We start from the raw sequence: 18496 nt of genomic DNA, 5'->3' as shown, positions 1-18496 counted from the left end.
TTTTACTGGGTGCTATAATGATGAATTAAATGGTTTCACCATATCTGTTGACACTTGTAAAACATCCAGATACAATAGTCATCACTAGTTAGCACAGCTACAAAGTCAGATCCCCACAGCCACAAAGTCTAAATTGGCTACAAAGTCTAAAAATGAGCTTTTTCGTCTTAATTTAACATTAGGCATAAAGTTATCAGTGTGTTCAAGGTTAGGTTTAGGTAGAAAATCTCATTTTAAGAAGATAAATTGTAGAAATGGGCAAGGATTATCCATAATTAAGACTTTGTGGCTGTGTTAACTAGGGACGACCAGATTTTAAATGCGTGTCTGACTACCTCTGGAGGTGGTTAGAGGGTATTACTACACTCAATACGTAGATGCGACTATCAGAACACAATGATTGCATTGAAAAAAACAGGTTGGCTGCATTTACAAAAGCAGCCCAATTCTGATATCTTTTCCTCTAATTGGTCTTTTGACCAATCCTAGCAAATCTTTTCATATCAGATCTTATTCAGAGCTGATCTGATTGGTCAAAAGACCAATTAGTGAAAAAAGATAGCAGAATTGGTCTGCCTGTGTAAAAGCAGCCGTCTAGACGAACAAAGGTCCGCATTGAGGTCTGATTGTGCTCAGATCAGGCTGACCCCCTCGGGAACTGGTTGGGGACGCATTGTGTCCGGCTTTCTTCTCAGTCTGGATACATTCAGGTTACCAAAAGTGCACAAGGTGTGTGATGTCATCAGCAAGTATTCAGAAACTTGTGTGAGTCACCTTTTTATTTCAACGTTGTGGAGCAAATACATTCCTACCCACTGGGCACAGATGTCAGTTCAACGTCTAGTTTTGTTTTACATTTGCTTATATTTGCTCAATTGAATTCAACGTGAAATCAAAACAAATATTTCAAACCTATCATTGGATTTAAGTTATAAGTTGGGTGAAAAAAATACAAAATTACCTTTGATTACTTTTTTCAAATCGAACAAGTTTTCCACATTGATTCAACATCATCACATTGAATTATTATTTTTTTAGTTGGAAACAAAGTTGATTCAAACAGTTTTTGCACAGTGGTTATCGTGTGAGGAACGTGTTTGCTGGCCTCAAACGCTGGCTTATATTTAGAATATATATATATTTTTGGCTATAGTTATAAACATTGTTATAATTAAGCAATAAGGCACGAGGGGGTGTGGTATATTGCCAATATACCACGGCCAAGACGCATCGTGGAGTGCTGGACACAGCCCTTAGCCGTGGTATATTGGCCATATACCACAAAACCCTGAGGTGCCTTTATGCTATTATAAACTGGCTACCAACATAACTAGAGCAGTAAAAATAAATGTTTGTCATACCCGAGGTATACTGATATACCACGGCTGTCAGCCAATCAGCATTCAGGGCTCTTATAAAATGTTGCCTATGCCACCTCATATTTTGCCTATGCCTTTGCCATGCTTACTGGCATTTGAATATAGTGCAACAAAGGGGAATCCGATTCCGGACACAATATGGACAAGGGAGACACATTTAAATGTAGGTGTAGCTGCATGATGTGTTTGTAATTCCATTATCAGAATACAAAAACTGCATTAACTGTCTATACATGGCCAGAAAGATATAATTACAATCAGTTCCCAATGTGTATTTTGATTGTCGACACCTGTCTACAAATGTGGGCACAATCAGAATGTGGACAAAATCAGGAGAAAGTACACGTTAGCACCAGGTATAAATGGAGCTTCTGTAACACACAGGGCTATTGCTGTTCAGCTATGGGACTGGGGACACTTGTACAGACTGTAGATGGATGGAGGGGAATCATACTGAACCACGAGGGATCCCAGATGAAGAACTTAGACACCGAAGTGATGCTTTTTTATTTTGAGAAGGATGAACTCTACCAGGAGGTGGGATTGTGTTTTTTTATGTCTATTCTGTTCATATGAGGTAAAAAAATAAAAAATCATTGAACATATATATTTGATAGAATTATGATTCAATATCTGCATTTGCAGTATTTGAGAAATGAAATGCACAGCATAATTATATATATATATATATTATTTACAGTAGTTTGGTCAAATAAATCTGTGACATAGTTTCTGATAATTAATTGGTGTTCTTGTCACTAGGATCCTGTCCCTTTGGGCTAGAAGGCAAAATGATAAGAGGGAACCAGCGAAGAAATGACGATATCAGACCAAGTACATACAAGAAGTTGTAACAGCTTGCAGTGGCTGTGTCTATTGAATATCATTGTGCTGTGGCCTACATGGACCCAGGACAAAACATAGTTGCCTTGCTATCTTTGAGATAACTCAAGTACAACTGCATCATCAAAGATTCATACGTGTTACACCTGCTTCAAACATTTCCAGCACGATTCATGTTGCAGAACAAAGAATGTCAGTGAGTGGGGACACTGACAGACCCCTGTGAGACAAAACGGGGGATTTAATAAATCCCCAACCTGAACTGTGACGAATGAACATGAGAACATTGATTAATGATGATGTACCACAGTGCCCGTCCCACTCCTGCAACTCAAGGAGCCCCATTTCCTCTGAGTTCCCAGGCCAGGGGAGAGGACAGGATACTCAGGACAGGACTGTTCCCCACAGGAACAATGTGATGAATGAAAGGGCTATTTCAAGAGCGAGTTGGTTACACAATGGGGTGGATTATTTGTGGGTTTAATAGGAAAAGCTGTTTTTCATCAAATGTACTGACTGTAAATACATTGCATCATACTGTACAGTAAACCATACTTGATAAATAATCTCAAAACTAGAAATAAAAGCATAGACTACTTGTGTCATTATTGTCTCAGTGCTGCTTATTTAATAAGTATTCATTGTACCTGTATTAAATTATGGAATTTGATTGAGGGCATTTCGAAATCAATGTGATTATTTTTGTAGTAAATTTGGATGTCTTTGTTTTCCAACCCTCGAGGCAATCTGCCACGGTTTACGCTCGATCAGACCGACAACGCTGCGTTTGCCTTGCAGCATTGCGTTTCAGAGGCAGTTTCAGTAGGTTCTGTGTGGTGCATGCATACTGTCTGTGTGATCGAGGCGTAACAGCAACAGAAGTACATTCATTTCGAATGGAATGCACTGCAAATGTCTCTTCAACACAATGCTGCAAGGCAAACGGAGCGTTCCAGACATGAACGCACTTCTGGTGTACCAAAATGCAACGACAATGTCGGTGTGATCAAGGTGTCAGGCTAAATCAATTCATTTAACAGGGTGGTGAAAGTGCACGGTGATGAGATTGACGATCCTTTCCAATACATATCCAGGGTCTTATTCTGGTGACATGATGATCGATGCTTGGCTGCCATTTGATAAATACAAATCATTTTGCTAATTTGCCCATAAAAATCTCATCATGTACACAATACCCGCACTGTATATGCGAACTGTAGGCTACAGCGCAGTGCCAAGGCCAGAGTGGCCATAACGGTGGGCACATTCGCTATATATTGCAATTTTTTTGTGACAAAACCATCAGTTGAGTTGAAAAAGCGATGGCAATCCATCTACATGTTTTATTGGGTACATATGAATTTAAACGCAAAAGGTATTTTTTATGTGCACTACACCTTTTCTCCGCAACAAGTCAATTTGATAAAACATCTCTGATGGGGAAATGTGCATATAGTTTTTATGCAGATTTTAGAGTATTTGCATGAATATCTGTAGCCAATTGGATGGGAACCTAGCTATAGACACTAACCACTAAGGTTGGTACTCCTACGTATGTCACTTTCTAACCAGATTCAACACGGCTGGTGTGTAAATTAACAAGTCATACGAAAACTAAAAATAAACATGTTTAATAACATATTCGAGGAGGAAAACATTTGACTTATGACATTGTGCAACAACATCAATATGAAACGCTCAACAACAACAACAAATGACATAACAGGAAGGGTTCCATTTGCTACCATGTCTTCTTGCTGAGCTACATGACATCTTTGGTTGCCATCCTGCAGACAACAGCATCCAGTAGACACGTATCCTCCTGGGGTGTGGTTTTGTACAGCTGGAGAGAAAAAAAAAAAAACAAGAGCATGGTGAGTTAGAAATATGAATTAAAAAGTGTCACTCCACAATGATACAATAGCTTTACAGTACAAAATACAGACTTAAAAAAACAAACACATTGTGGACCAGTCAAAGAGTTGAGGCACTAACAGCAGTCAGTCAAACATGGTACAATATTTTGTTTGGAGTCATTTATAATACATGACAATCTATACATTATTGCTATCAGTTATTATACATGACATCATCTACATACATGTATGCAGATGCAGGAGATAAAAGGACGTGTAGGTCCTTAAAAAGAAAAGTCTCCATCAGAGGATAAGGTGGCAGGCTTTGGTGCAATCCTTTACATTATCGTTACCTGATAGAATCACACAATTTACTTTTTTCATCTCAAACATTAAAATGTTTATTCTGGCTTGACAGTTGACTTAATAGATCATTCCTAATGTCGCTGTGTAACCTACAGTAAAGCAAGGCATGAGCTTCTGTTTTAACGGATCCATCGTTGCAAAAAGAACACACGTTTATCTAAGGGAGCGTTTGTGTATTGGCGAGTCTCAATCAGGGATGTCAACTGTTGAGGGCCCAAAAAAGTGACACTTTTTTTTGTTGCACTGAAACATGCAAAACGAATTAACTCATTTTAAATTAGTGAATTAGTTTTACTAATTAAACAACAAAGAATATGATCTACAAGATCAGTCTCTGTGTGTAAAATAAAAAAGTTGTTAATGTGAATGAAAGTCACAGCTAAAAAATGTGAAGAAAGCAATCCAATGTTATTTGTTGCCTAGACTTACTGCATATGACACTCAAGTATTGATTTTAAAAAACAATACACTAATATTGCAGTTAGCCATGACAGCCTTTATAATAGAAAGTGTGTGACCACACACACACACACACACACATCTAAATATTGCACTTGGGAAAAAACATCTTAAAGTAAAAATAGAATGAAACAAACAATGCTATTTTTGCTCTATTGTAGTGGCCACTATAGTAAATATTGATCAAGTGCACAAAGCTACGTGTGCAAAAATAACATTCACTGAGTAAAACATTTAATACTCCCCCTCACTCACACAAGTGTAACTATCAAGTTCGACACAACAAAAGCAATATCTTCGGGCTACACTGCAGTGTATTACAGGCTGCAGGAGAGCAGAGATGAGTGAACAAAGCACTTTACTGAGGCAATATTTTGAACAGAACGCAACCGCGTCACAAAAACAAATGCCCAAAGATCAAGTGAGGCAGCACAAAGTACAATAACCAAGTACAAAGTACCGGCTGCCACAAAGCACGGGTGTAAAACAAAACCTGGTGCACACCAGCCGGAAGCGTACCAACCTGACAATAAACAATACCCTACACAGACATGGAGGGAACAGAGTGCTAAATACACACAATTAAGAGGAGATGTAAACCAGGTGTGCAGGAAAACAAGACAAAACAAATGGAAAATTAAAAGTGGAGCGGCAATGGCTAGCAGACCGGTGACATCGACCGCCAAACGCCACCCGAACAAGGAGAGGGACAGACTTCGGCGGAAGTCGTGACAGCCAGGCCCAGCTACACTTGATCCCCGAAACCACTTGTTTAACAAGCAACGCCGCATTTACACCCAATTCTCTCATTCTGAAAATTAACCACATACTGTAGAAAACATTGGTTCACAGATAGTAGTTAGTTTGTTAGCTATAGTTAACATTTTACACAGATTGCCAGGGTCCAGAAAGCAACTAAGGTGTTATAACTTGAGGAACGACATGGAGTCATATACCAGTTAATACTATAGTGAATTGGTTAGGTTACTAACGTTAGCTCATCTGATTGTGTAATCACAATAAATTCAATAATTTGATCAGCTGAATTGGATAATGTTGCTCAACATTTCTCTGGCTAGCTAACGGAGAATTCGATCCAGCTAGCAAGATACTTAACAATGCTAACAATTCCTGTTCCACCACACCTTCTCCCTCACCTCAAACTTTCCAAACTACATAGTTTTTCGGTTACAGGTCATGAAGTACGCTTCATCACCTTCTCACCCCAGTCTCCGTGGTCAGGCTTCGCACCTACCTCTTCGTTATCGTTCAGGGGACGCGCTGCTGTAACTGGCAAACTGCCTTTCCACACTCTGCTGTCTTTCCAGAGCGAGCGCTGATGCTGTAACTAGCAAGTTGGTTGTCTCTTCTCTCTTCAGTCGCATGCTGCATTCTTTTGTAATGTGAACGATTGGCTGAGCCTTGGACACAGCCAGAATTGGTCCAAACAGGCATCACTCACTCGCATACAAACACACATCACTCGTTTGATTACAGCCAGTAGTGATCCAAAGCCCCCCTCCCAAACTTTTCAGCGGATCTACACTGTAGGTCCCCTATTTTTGATTCAAAACTGCGAATTCCACCAAAAGGTGACTAGTTTGCATCCCTGCTTAATACCGAGGGGCCACTCCACATCTATATTTCCCAAAAGAGCTTCAGTATTGCTTAGATAAAACTGTACTTACGCAAGGTTCCACCCCAAAAGTGCATTTGAAAATCAGTTGGTGACACTTTATTTCTTCACTCTCCAAAAGTGCTAATTGGAAAACATTTCAAGCCCATAACAAAACATGTTTACAGAGATGTACATTTGGCTAAATCTCTGCCATTTTTTTCCAAATACATACAGATATTCAAACCCCTTTACTTTTTCCACATTTTGTTATGTTACAGCCGTATTCTAAAATGTGTTCAATTGTTTTTTTCCCTCATCAATGACAAAGCAAAAACAGGTTCAGAAATGTTTGCAAATATATTCAAAATAAAAATAACAAATATCGCATTTACATACGTATTCAGACCCTTTATTCAGTACTTTGTTGCAACTTTGGCATTGATTACAGCCTCAAATCTTCTTGGGTATGACGCTACAAGCTTGGCACTCCTGTATTTGGGGAATTTCTCCCATGCTTCTCTGCAGATCCTCTCAAGCTCTGTCAGGTTGGATGGGGAGCGTTGCTGCACAGCTATTTTTCAGGTCTGTCCAGAGATGTTAGATCGGGTTCAAGTCCGGGCTCTGGCTGGGCCACTCAAGGACATTCAGAGACTTGTGTCGAAGCCACTCCTGCATTGTTTTGTCTGTGTGCTTAGGATCGTTGCCCTGTTGGAAGGTGAACAGTCTGAAGTCCCGAGCACTCTGGAGCAGGTTTTCATCAAAGATCTCTCTGTACTTTGTTCTGTTCATCTTTCCCTTGATCCTGACTAGTCTCCCAGTCCCTGCCACTGAAAAACATCCCCACATCATGATGCTGCCACCACCACCATGCTTCACCGTAGGGATGGTGCCATGTTTCCTCCATGCCAAAGAGTTCAATGTTGGTTTCATCATACAGAGAATCTTGTCAAAAGACACCTATCTTTTGGCAAACTCCAAGTGGGCTGTCACATGCTTTTTACTGAGGAATGGCTTCCGTCTGGCCACTCTACCATAAAGGCCTGATTGGTTGAGTGCTGCAGAAATGATTGTCTTTCTGGAAGGTTCTCCCATCTCCACAAAGGAACTCTGGAGCTCTGTCAGAGTGACCATCGGGTTCTTGGTCACCTCCCTGACCAAGGTCCTTCTCCCCAGATTGCTCAGTTTGGCCAGGCGGCCAGCTCTAGGAAGAGTTTTTGTGATTCCAAACTTCTTCAATTTAAGAATGATGGAGGCCACTGTGTGCTTGGGAACTTCTATGCTGCAGAAATGTTTTGGTACCCTTCCCCAGATCTGTGCCTCGACACAATCCTGTCTCAGAGCTCTACGGACAATTCCTTTGACCTCATGGCTTGGTTTTTGCTCTGACATCCACTGTGGGACCTTATATAGACAGGTGTGTACCTTTCCAAATCATTTGAATTTACCCCAGGTGAACTCCAATCAAGTTGTAGGATCTCAAGGATGATAAATTGAAACAGGATGTACCTGTGCTCAATTTTGAGACTCATAGCAAATGGTCTGAATACTTATGAAAACAAAGTATTTATGTTTTTGACTTTTAATAAACCTGTTTTCACTTCATCATTATGGGGTATTGTGTGTAGATTGCTGAGGATTTTAAAAAGCAAAATATTTTCGAATAAGGCTGTAACGTAACAAAATGTGGAAAAAGTCAAGGGGTCTGAATACATTCTGAAGGCACTGTATATATTATATTAGTGTATGTGTGTGCGTCCAAAACACTCCAGGAAAAACAAGACTTAGAAAGAAAAACAAGACCAACCTTTTTGACCTTAGCAGGGTCGGTCAACATGGAGACATCTTCAACTGGGATCTGTTGTCCATCCACCTTGGCAATGATGTCAGTCATGTGCTGCGTCTCCTCTTTGAGATGGACTAGAACTATGAGAACAGCACTGTCACTGTCTGACATCCCAAACCTCTTGAAGGCCTCTGAAATCTAAAGGAAAATATATGTCAAAGACATTGAGATGGGATATTACTTTGAAAGGAGTGTCAACATATATGTGTGTGTGTTTGTTTGTGTGATACATTTAGAGGCTACTTACATTATTAGTGGGTGAAAGGTTGTAGATGATTTCGGAATATAAACTCCTTGTCTTCATTTTTCCAGTACTATGTAAATGAACTGCCTTGTTTGCTGCCACTAGCACTTGGAAGGGGTTCACTATCTGCAAACATTTCAAATCATCAGTTTGTGGATCATTACATCAACTTCAGTCAAGCATTCATACATTACATCAAACCGACATTTCTAGCTAGCTAGCTAGCTAGCTAGCTACATTGTCTCACCATAGACGGGTTTATCAAGGCACCATTAATCTTTCCTTCCATGGCATTTTTCCTCAATTCTGCAGCGTTTTTGACATCTTTGAATAGCAACTGAGTTACAGTACGATCAGGAAAGAGTTCCAATTCCTGAGTTGAATACATAACTGAAGAAAAACGAATTTGTGGATAAAAAAAGACTCGAACATTTCAGTTAGACCATCTCACGTGGTTAAAAAAAAAAAAAGAAATACACTGGGAACAAAACAAGGTAACACAATTAATCTGAAAGGTTCCGGTTTTACACGACTAAAAATATTTATGCTGTACCTAATAATTGTCAATACTTATTATGAAATAAAATACATTAGATATACTCGCATTTTTAAAACGATTGTACGACAGAGAAGCAATTCAATAATTTGTGAAAATTATATTGATAGGAACTTAGAATTTTTAAACAGCTTCTGTACGGACTACCTTCCACTGACGGGACCACCAAACTGTCAAAAAATGTAACTCTTCCGTTCGCTTTTTAGCTAGATTAAAATATCTGTATTTTTTGTCATTTTATATACATTTCATCTGTAGTTAAAATGAAATTAAACGTATGTTGCGTACACCATATATAAATATCTAGCTAATTTTAGATTGATTTCCGCGTTAGTTCGGGAATTTCTAGGTGAAGATGGAGAAATTCGAAGGGTACATTTTCACTGCTCTCTGCAGCACCAACTTTTTGGTTTCGTGTCTCCTTTTCTCCAAAATAACTCGGGAGCAAAGGGAGCCCTACATGGACGAAATATTTCACGTCCGTCAAGCTCAGAAATACTGCTACGGGAAGTTCAACGAGGTATCATTTTGCTCTTGTCAATGAAATTTCCTTGATTTTGTTACATTGTTTGCTTGTCGGATTAACGCAACGCTTGTCCTTGGAATATTGTGACAGAATGCTAGCTAGACTTTTTAACCCTTCTCTAAGCCATCTGTGACTATGAACACAGACAGATTACTCTCGCTAGTCATTATTGTGGATACCATGCCTGAATCCTGAAAAGCATTGTAATTCTGCAGTGGTATATAGCCCTATATATAACTAAACCATTTGGCATCTGTCTAGTTTAAATAACATGAACCCTTTTAAATTAAATGCTGTAGTAGAGGCTCTTTAACGTGTACTTTTTCCTTTCTCTTTGTTGTTCCAGTGGGACCCAATGATCACCACGCTTCCTGGCCTGTACCTGGCGTCAGTGGGCGTGATCAAGCCAGTGGTGTGGCTCGTGGACCTCACAGGGAAGGTAGTGTGTTCTACCGCAATGCTGCGCTTCATCAACCTCCTCTTCAACTGTGGCATCCTCTACCTGCTGTATCTCATCATCTGCAAGCTCCACCTCAAAGAGAAGGTAATAATGTTATTTAATGGTATTACATGTTATTACATTTATAACATCCCCAAGGGTGGCAAGCTCCTATTCTGGAAAGCTTCAATGTGCACACTAGCATTTGTGATGTGGTATATTTTTCATTAATTGTGTTTAGTTGGTGTTTTGTGCTGTCAGCTAAATCTGGTTGGGGGAATAATGGTTGGGTATATTGAGCAATATGTTATAATGTTTTGTTAGGATTAATTCTGAATCTATGTCAATGTTTAGATTTGTTTAAACTTGGGTGAAAAGGAAGTTAGTGTTGAAATATATTTCATTTGACCAACAAAAAAAAACTGATTTTATATTGTGCTAAGCTTTGTTTTTATGTAGACATGGCTTTTGCTCCAGTACAACTTTTACTCACCTTACGCAAATAATTTTGGTATAAATTAAGACCTTTAAAAAAATGATTGAATGCCCTTAAAGCTTCAATTGCATTCATTTTGTTAGTCATAACAACCATGGTTTCTCTTTCAGACTAAGACGGCCTCCCGCAGAGTTCTCTCAGCCCTGTCCCTGTCTACCTTCCCCGTGCTCTACTTCTTCAACTTCCTTTACTACACAGATGTCGGATCTACTTTCTTCATCCTCTTCACATACCTCATGACCCTGTATGGCTGTCACAAAGCCTCGGCACTCCTCGGCGTCTTTGCCATATTCTTCCGCCAGACAAACATCATCTGGGTGGCGTTCTGTGCCGCCACGGTGGTGGCCAACAAGATGGATGAAACCTGGAGGACAGAACAGTCGAAGAAGAAGGATGACAAGTTGCCCTGTCAGATACCTTTCTCCGTAAGTGGGGTGAAGAGAGTGATGCGTTTCCTGTTGGAATTCCTGACCACAGCCAATCACGTGAAGGCTGTGACGCTAGTGGCGTGGCCGTACATTCTTGTTGCCGTGGGTTTTATCGCGTTCATCGTGTTGAATGATGGGATTGTAATCGGGGACAGAACCAGTCACGAGGCCTGTCTTAACTTCCCTCAGCTCTTCTACTTCTTCTCCTTTGCCCTCTTCTTCTCCATCCCCACGTCGCTGTGCTACCACCGAGCTCTCCGCTTCCTCCAGACCCTCAAGAAGCAGCCACTGCTCTACTTAGTGATCACAGGACTCTGCCTGCTCCTAGTGTGGAAGTTCACCTTTGTGCACAAGTACCTCCTGGCTGACAACAGACACTTCCCCTTCTATGTGTGGAAGAGGATCTTCCAGAAGCACGAGGCGGTGCGTTTTGCCCTCATCCCGGCATACGTGTTTGCAGCGTGGAACTTCGTGGACGCTCTGAAATCCCGGTCGTTGTTCTGGATCCTGGCGTTCCTGGTGTGTCTGCTGGCGGCCACAGTGCCTCAGAAGCTGCTAGAGTTCAGGTACTTTATTGTTCCGTACCTGCTCTACCGCCTCCACATGCCGCTGCCCTCCCTCACCAGACTGGTGCTGGAGTTCCTGTTCTATACAGCCGTCAACGCAGCCACACTCTACATCTTCGTCAACAAGACTTTTCAATGGCCAAATAGTCCGGCTGTACAGAGGTTTATGTGGTAGCCTGACTTGAACAGGAGGAACCCAGTCATTTGGAAAAACTATAGGTTATACTTTTTCTATTTTAAATGAGTAGGGCCAGGAGTTTTCCCTGTTGTGACGAGATCATACTCAGGAAAAAAACCCATGGCCCAACATGTGAGAGAATGCATTTCATTTGAAGAATACTTTGAAAAGCACAAGATGTTTATAATGTACATTTGAACTGTGACTTGTACATTGAATTATGTAATTTGGATGGAGGAAGAGGCCCAAAAAAGGTAAAAGCCAAATTGTAAAGCAGCAATCTGTGTATTATACTGTATGGTTAAAAAAAAAAATGTTTTCTGCAAATTAAGAACATTCATGACTTATCTTAATTTAACTCTATGGTAGAGTTATACGAAATGATGTGGCTGTCTTTGTAAACATACAACATCCCTGACTGTATTCAAATAAATAAATTGGTCTGTATTTCCCTATTCTCTACTGGAAATAGCATCCATAAACCATGTAAACAAACATCTGCGTTTACATTCTGCTGCAATATTCTGAAGAGTAAAGCTGTGATATACAATGGGTTAGAATCCTCTTTTTTCTTTCTACTGTATTTTAGATGATCTCAATCCTGCCCCCAACTGCGATCCCTTGAATAATGTTCTTGAACTTCTTTGTGTTTCTTGAGTGTGTTTGGTTGCCCTAAAATTCCAGAATCCTTCTCTGTCCTTTAGGCCTAAGATATCATCCAGTAGCTTAACTATTCAAGTCAGTTTATTAAATCATTGTCTTTAATAATAACACATGTAGATTCTTCAAAAGTAGTGTGTATATTAGCTTCAGAAATGTTTATTTGGTCAGAATTGATTACTTTAACCTGTATTTTCTACCTGCATCGTTACCTGTCTGTTGCTGATCTTTTATTGTCCCTATATGGCTGTCCCTGGGCTGAAATGATCAAATGAAGTGACGCAATAAAATTATTAATGTCATACTAATATTGTTGAGTACATTTTTGCCACTTCCTGATGCTTTCATACACCAATTTCACCACAAGGTGGTGGTCTGATAGTTTGTGAATATAAACTCAGCAAAAATGTCCCTTTTTCAGGACCCTGTCTTTCAAAGATAATTCGTAAAAATACAAATAACTTCACAGATCTTCATTGTAAAGGGTTTTAACACTGTTTCCTGTGCTTGTTCAATGAACCATAAACAATTAATGAACATGCACCTGTGGAACGGTTGTTAAGACACTAAACAGCTTACAGACGGTAGGCAAAATAAGGTCACAGTTAAGAAAAGTTCAATGTGCCTTAGGCATGCTGCAAGGAGGCACGAGGACTGCAGATGTGGCCAGGAAAATAAACGTCAATGTCCGTACTGTGAGACACTTAAGACAGTGCTACAGGACAGACAGCTGATCGTCCTCGCAGTGGCCGACCACGTGTAACAACACCTGCACAGGATCGGTACATCCGAACATCACACCCGCGGGTCAGGCACAGGATGGCAACAACAACTGCCCGAGTTAAACCAGGAATGCAAAATCCCTCCATCAGTGCTCAGACTGTCTGCAATAGGCTGAGAGAGGCTGGACTGATGGCTTGTAGGCCTGTTTTAAGGCAGGTCCTCACCAGATATCACCGGCAATAGCGTTGCCTATGGGCCCAAACCCAAAAAGTGCTCTTCACTGACGAGTCGCGGTTTTGTCTCACCAGGGGTGATGGTCAGATTCGGTTTATCGTTGAAGGAATGAGCGTTACACTGAGGCCTTTGGATTTGGAGGTTGAGGGTCCGTCATGGTCTGGGGTGGTGTGTCACAGCATCATTGGACTGAGCTTGTTGTCATTGCAGGCAATCTCAACGCTGTGCGTTACAGGGAAGGCATTCTCCTCCCTTATGTGGTCCCCTTCCTGCAGGCTCATCCTGACATAAACCCTCCAGCATGACAATGCCACCACTACTGCTCGTTCTGTGCGTGATTTCCTGTAAGACAGGAATGTCAGTGTTCTGCCATGGCCAGAGAAGTGCCCGGATCTCAATCCCATTGAGCACATCTGGGACCTGTTGGATCGGAGGGTAAGGGCTAGGGCCATTCCCCCCAGAAATGTCCGGGAACTAGCAGGTGCCTTGGTGGAAGAGTGGGGTAACATCTCACAGCAAGAACGGGCAAATCTGGTGCAGTCCATGAGGAAATGCACTGCAGTACTTATTGCAGCTAGTGGCCACACCAGATACTGACTGTTACTTTTGATTTTGACCCCCCTTTGTTCAGGGACACATTATTCAATTTCTATTAGTCACATGTCTGTGGAACTTGTTCAGTTTATGTCTCAGTTGTTGAATCTTGTTATATTCATTCAAATATTTACACAGTCAGGGAACGTTTTTTGTTGTTGCTGACTTTACATATGAACTCAATGTTGAATTGTGCACGATTAGCTTGATTGGAGATATTGCTTTGATAGAACATAAAAAAGGTTTGACAAGAATTATATGAAGTGTGTACATGGAACTGTATATCAGAATTTGTGACTGGTTGTGAAGAGACAAAGAAACAAGAATAAATAAGGCTACTGTAAATTAGATATTGATTGTCTTGTAGCTTAAGCTATAACGTTAGTGTTGTGAAGTGCTCTTCCTACCAGCACTGATGTCAATAGAGTAATCAAGTATGCTCTCTACTAGGGTTGTAATGATTCTCCATGCATCGGTGCCCGATTCAAGTGTTTAAGATACAACTGCATCTGTTCGCGGACACCAAACCGATCCAAATGTAGGTAGCATGCATCGGTCAGAAAATGTATTCAAACATTGTGTATCGCCTGTTCACTAAAATGTTTTGCTCATATTACATTCGATCTATCTCCAGAAAATACCTCTCATATTTTAAGTCAACGGATGCGTCCTCTCCTTCAGTCTCGAATTGCATGTTACTGTGTCGACAGTCATTGATCTAAAAGTAATGTTACATGTCACACAACCCCAGGCAACTTAATATCAGTAGCCTAGTCAAATTGCGCGACTGTGCCCAGCTTCCCACACTGATCAACGCCAGATAGGCGGCCTTTTCCTGTTCGTGCACAACTGCGCTCCAACTTCAGCATTTAAATGCTGAAATGGCTTGCGTGATATTAGGCTTCATTAGTTGAGTGACAACCTATGTTGACAGCTCAGACAGCTCAGACAGATCCAGCTCAGAGAGGCCCTAGGTTATTATTATTTATGCGCAGTTGAAAATTGTGTTTTACAGAAATAAAGGTAAGCCACTGGAGACAGCTCTCATCTGGCTATCGCAATTTTTTGATATACAAGGAAAAGTTGATCATTTCATGACGAGGACAATAATCATTTGCGAGGAGCACTGCATGACGGAAGCGTAAAAACGTAAACATTGCCAAAACCATTCGATTTTGAAGTGGGGGGTGAAGTCCAAAACTGCGCTATCTATTCATTGGTTTATGTCATATCACTTAATCTGCAAAAAGTACAAGTTCATTTGTAGGTAATGGTGATTTCAGAACCAAAGTGTTGTTTTTTTTAAACAAGCAAAAAACCCTGTCCCTAAATGTGAGAGAATGCATTTCATGTGAAGAATACTTTGAAAAGCACAAGACGTTTATAATGTACATTTGAACTGTGACTTGTACATTGAATTATGTAATTTGGATGGAGGAACAGGCCAAAAAAATGTAAAAGCCAAATTGTAAAGCAGAGATCTGTGTATTATACTGTATGGTTTAAAACATTATTTGTTTTCTGCAAATGAAGAACATTCATGACTTCTTCATTTAACTCTATTGGTAGAGTTATACGAAATTATGTGGCTCTCTTTGTAAACATACAACATTCCTGACTGTATTTTAGATGATCTCAATCCTGCCCCCAACTGTGATACCTTGAATAATGTTCTTGAACTTCTTTGTGTTTCTTGAGTGTGGTTGTTAGCCCTAAAATTCCAGAGTCCTTCTCTGTCCTTTAGGCCTAAGATATTAACTATTCAAGTCAATGATTTAATAAACTGTCTTTTATAACAGGGGGGTAAAAAAAACAGGCTACATTACTCTCCCTAATCTGATATTGGTAGTGAGGTGGTAGCCTCCTTTATGGCTCAACTCAATTTAGTACATACACCATAGACATACACCGTTTAACCACACCACACACACACGGAAGTCAGCTCAGACAGATCCAGCTCAGAGAGGCCCAGCTCACGAGCTCCATCGGCAGCATATTTGAATTTAGAATGGAAAATAAACGTGTATATGCAACAAATGTTAGTGAATCGAATCGTATCGCATTGAACCAAATCGCATCGATGCGAATACACTCAAACTAAAACGTATCCCTCCTGTATCTATCAGAGCCCATGTATCTAGTTACGTAATTGAATCGTCTTGGAAGGGAACGATGCACATCCCTACTCTCCACCAACCAAACCCGTGGCCTGACTAGAGTATACTCACACTGTTCTCAACAAGAGTTCTCTGCTGTTTATATAAGTGCTTTATAATGAGACAGACAGGATGTAACTGGAATTATCATCCAGTGTTGATTACACTATTCAGCCAAAAGTTGCTCGGTTAACGACTAATTAGCATCTTGTTGTTGCAATGATAAGCTCCTCATATGAACGCACAATGTTATATGCCGTTTTAAGGTTTTGGCTTGGAAGGACCGTAAAAGCTCTGTATAATAAGAATGTATTATGGACCTATAGTAGCGTTTTTTAATCATGAAAACCAGTTAAAGTTTGTTATTGTTGCAAGTATAAAATGTTAGGTGTGTGGGTGGTAGGGGTGTCTGTAGAGGTTTTATCTTTACTCACACACACACAAATTGCTCCCTATTCTGAGCATTCCCTTTGTGCCCACAGAATACACACAGTATTGGTTTTATTAGTCCAGCGGATAAGAACCAAATATATCAGAGATCCTTCCACTTTATGATACAAGTATCAAACTTGGTACACTCATACTGACTACCTCGAGGGACATTTTTAAAGATTGTAGGCAGTCTTTGAAGCATGTCAGTCAACCACAGTGGCCATTTTAATAAAATGACAGCAATTCGGATTTCCTGTTAGAACAAAATAGGGTAAAATCATTCCCAACAATATCAAAATGACTTAGTAATGTTATTTACCCATTAAATAAACCCCACAGATAATATAGACAACACTTCTCATCATAAAATACTCTGAAGACCTTCATGGGGGTCATGTTGAGGTCATTTTGACCATAATTCACTGGTTACGGGAGAAAATTGTGGACAATGTGATAGAGCCACCACATTTCACACACAGCTGGGGCATGTTTAAATAAGTATTTTTGGCTATTGTGCCATCACAGATTTAGTCCATTACCCCCTGTTGGCCATTTCCATCATGTTTGCCAAACAGCTGCATGGGGCCATATTGGACTAGATTAACTTGGTACATACAGCACAATGATGGCTTAAAATGCTTCAGGGTGTCTTGAAAACACAAGAAATGGGCAAGAAATACGTATCGTTTAAACTTTTAGTAGAAAAGTGTTGAAAACGCTTGCCAAATTAATGCTTTTTGATCATGTGTTCATGGTTAGTTCCAAAAGTTTACATGTATATACTCTAAAAAGTAATATGGTATTCCCTGAAGTCTACTGATTGCAATGATATATAATGTGATATTCTGTTTTGTGTAATTTTTAAGAAAAATTACGGGAAACCTGTCCTGTACACATCATTTTAGGTAAAATCCCATAGGAATGTATTATGCCCAGCAAAGAGACAGGTAACCCATTTAAAAAAAATACTTTTATGATGAGAGCGTTCGGCCAATCGTGAAAGATAATTCTTCTCTTTTTCCCCTATAAAACAAAGTGGAAAAACTAAGCAGATAGCGGAGAATATGTCTACCATTTACTCTTACTTCTTGGAAAGACCAGAGCAGTTTTACATATGCAGTTTTAGAAACTGTTCTTCGTTCTTTAACCGTTATGTGGCACCGCAGGGCCAGAAGGTTGTGGGTTCGCACTGTGAACAAGAGTAGAGGTGGAAAGATCTCCTTTATGGTAAAAGCATGGCATGAATCGATCATCATACTTGCATGTCAGAGAAAAAAATTGTATTTTATAAACATTTCATACAATTCTACGTAATTTTACATATTAAAGAATCTGTTTTAGTACCAGACAAATTACAGAAATTATAAGCTAAGATTGTACAGAGAGATAGGCCTATGTGTTCATCTTATCATATTACTCCAATGTCAAAACAGTAGGTCTTGTTTGCAATGAAACTGTCCCTGTTTGCAAATAATTAAATCTGAGAAGTGATTCGGATTCTGAGCATGGTACTTTCAAATGTTAAGCCTACCTTTCCAACCCAGACAGAGTAGGCCTACCGACACAAAACAAATGTAAACTTTAAATGCTCGCTACTCTGCTTAAAACGTAATTGGGATAGGGGGCAGCATTGGGAAGTTTGGATGAAAAGCGCACCCAGAGTAAATTGCCTGTTACTCAGGCCTAGAAGCTAGAATATGCGTATAATTGGTAGATTTGCATAGAAAACACTCTAAAGTTTCCAAAACTGTTAAAATAATGTCTGTGAGTATAACAGAACTCATATGGCAGGCAACAACCTGACAAAAATCCAACCAGGAAGTGGGAAATATGAGGTTTGTAGTTTTTTGAAGTGATTGCCTGTCCAATATCCTGTGTCTGTGGGGTCAGATTGCACTTC

General features: G+C 40.1%; 2 protein-coding genes across 2 annotated transcripts; one reads left to right on the top strand and one right to left on the bottom strand.

Annotated features, from left to right (window-relative positions):
- Positions 1 to 3837: 3837 nt before the first annotated feature.
- tprkb (Tp53rk binding protein) lies at positions 3838 to 9224 on the bottom strand. The gene is made up of 4 exons (XM_020452140.2): positions 8856 to 9224; positions 8612 to 8734; positions 8326 to 8502; positions 3838 to 4065 (listed from the first exon to the last, which is right to left on the bottom strand). Exons 1-4 carry the CDS (start codon positions 8994 to 8996, stop codon positions 3985 to 3987), a joined length of 522 nt encoding a protein of 173 aa, XP_020307729.1. The 5' UTR covers positions 8997 to 9224; the 3' UTR covers positions 3838 to 3984.
- Positions 9225 to 9299: 75 nt separating this feature from the next.
- On the top strand, positions 9300 to 12761 carry LOC109864386 (putative Dol-P-Glc:Glc(2)Man(9)GlcNAc(2)-PP-Dol alpha-1,2-glucosyltransferase). Its single transcript, XM_020452139.2, has 3 exons — positions 9300 to 9684; positions 10037 to 10234; positions 10736 to 12761. Exons 1-3 carry the CDS (start codon positions 9520 to 9522, stop codon positions 11792 to 11794), a joined length of 1422 nt encoding a protein of 473 aa, XP_020307728.1. The 5' UTR covers positions 9300 to 9519; the 3' UTR covers positions 11795 to 12761.
- The last annotated feature ends 5735 nt before the right edge of the window (positions 12762 to 18496 follow it).

Source organism: Oncorhynchus kisutch, linkage group LG19 (assembly GCF_002021735.2).
Source record: "Oncorhynchus kisutch isolate 150728-3 linkage group LG19, Okis_V2, whole genome shotgun sequence".
NCBI lineage: Eukaryota > Metazoa > Chordata > Actinopteri > Salmoniformes > Salmonidae > Oncorhynchus > Oncorhynchus kisutch.
The sequence above is the reverse complement of the archived record's forward strand: the minus strand, read 5'-3'. Positions and strand labels throughout refer to the sequence as shown.

Coding starts and splice junctions, on each gene's coding strand:
- LOC109864386 (XM_020452139.2), top strand. CDS start 9,520: ATGGAGAAATTCGAAGGGTACATTTTCACTGCTCTCTGCAGCACCAAC. Junction 9,685..10,036: donor GCTACGGGAAGTTCAACGAG/GTATCATTTTGC, acceptor TTGTTGTTCCAG/TGGGACCCAATGATCACCAC. Junction 10,235..10,735: donor AGCTCCACCTCAAAGAGAAG/GTAATAATGTTA, acceptor TTTCTCTTTCAG/ACTAAGACGGCCTCCCGCAG.
- tprkb (XM_020452140.2), bottom strand. CDS start 8,996: ATGTATTCAACTCAGGAATTGGAACTCTTTCCTGATCGTACTGTAACT. Junction 8,735..8,855: donor CCTTGATAAACCCGTCTATG/GTGAGACAATGT, acceptor AAATGTTTGCAG/ATAGTGAACCCCTTCCAAGT. Junction 4,066..8,325: donor ACCCTGCTAAGGTCAAAAAG/GTTGGTCTTGTT, acceptor TTTTCTCTCCAG/CTGTACAAAACCACACCCCA.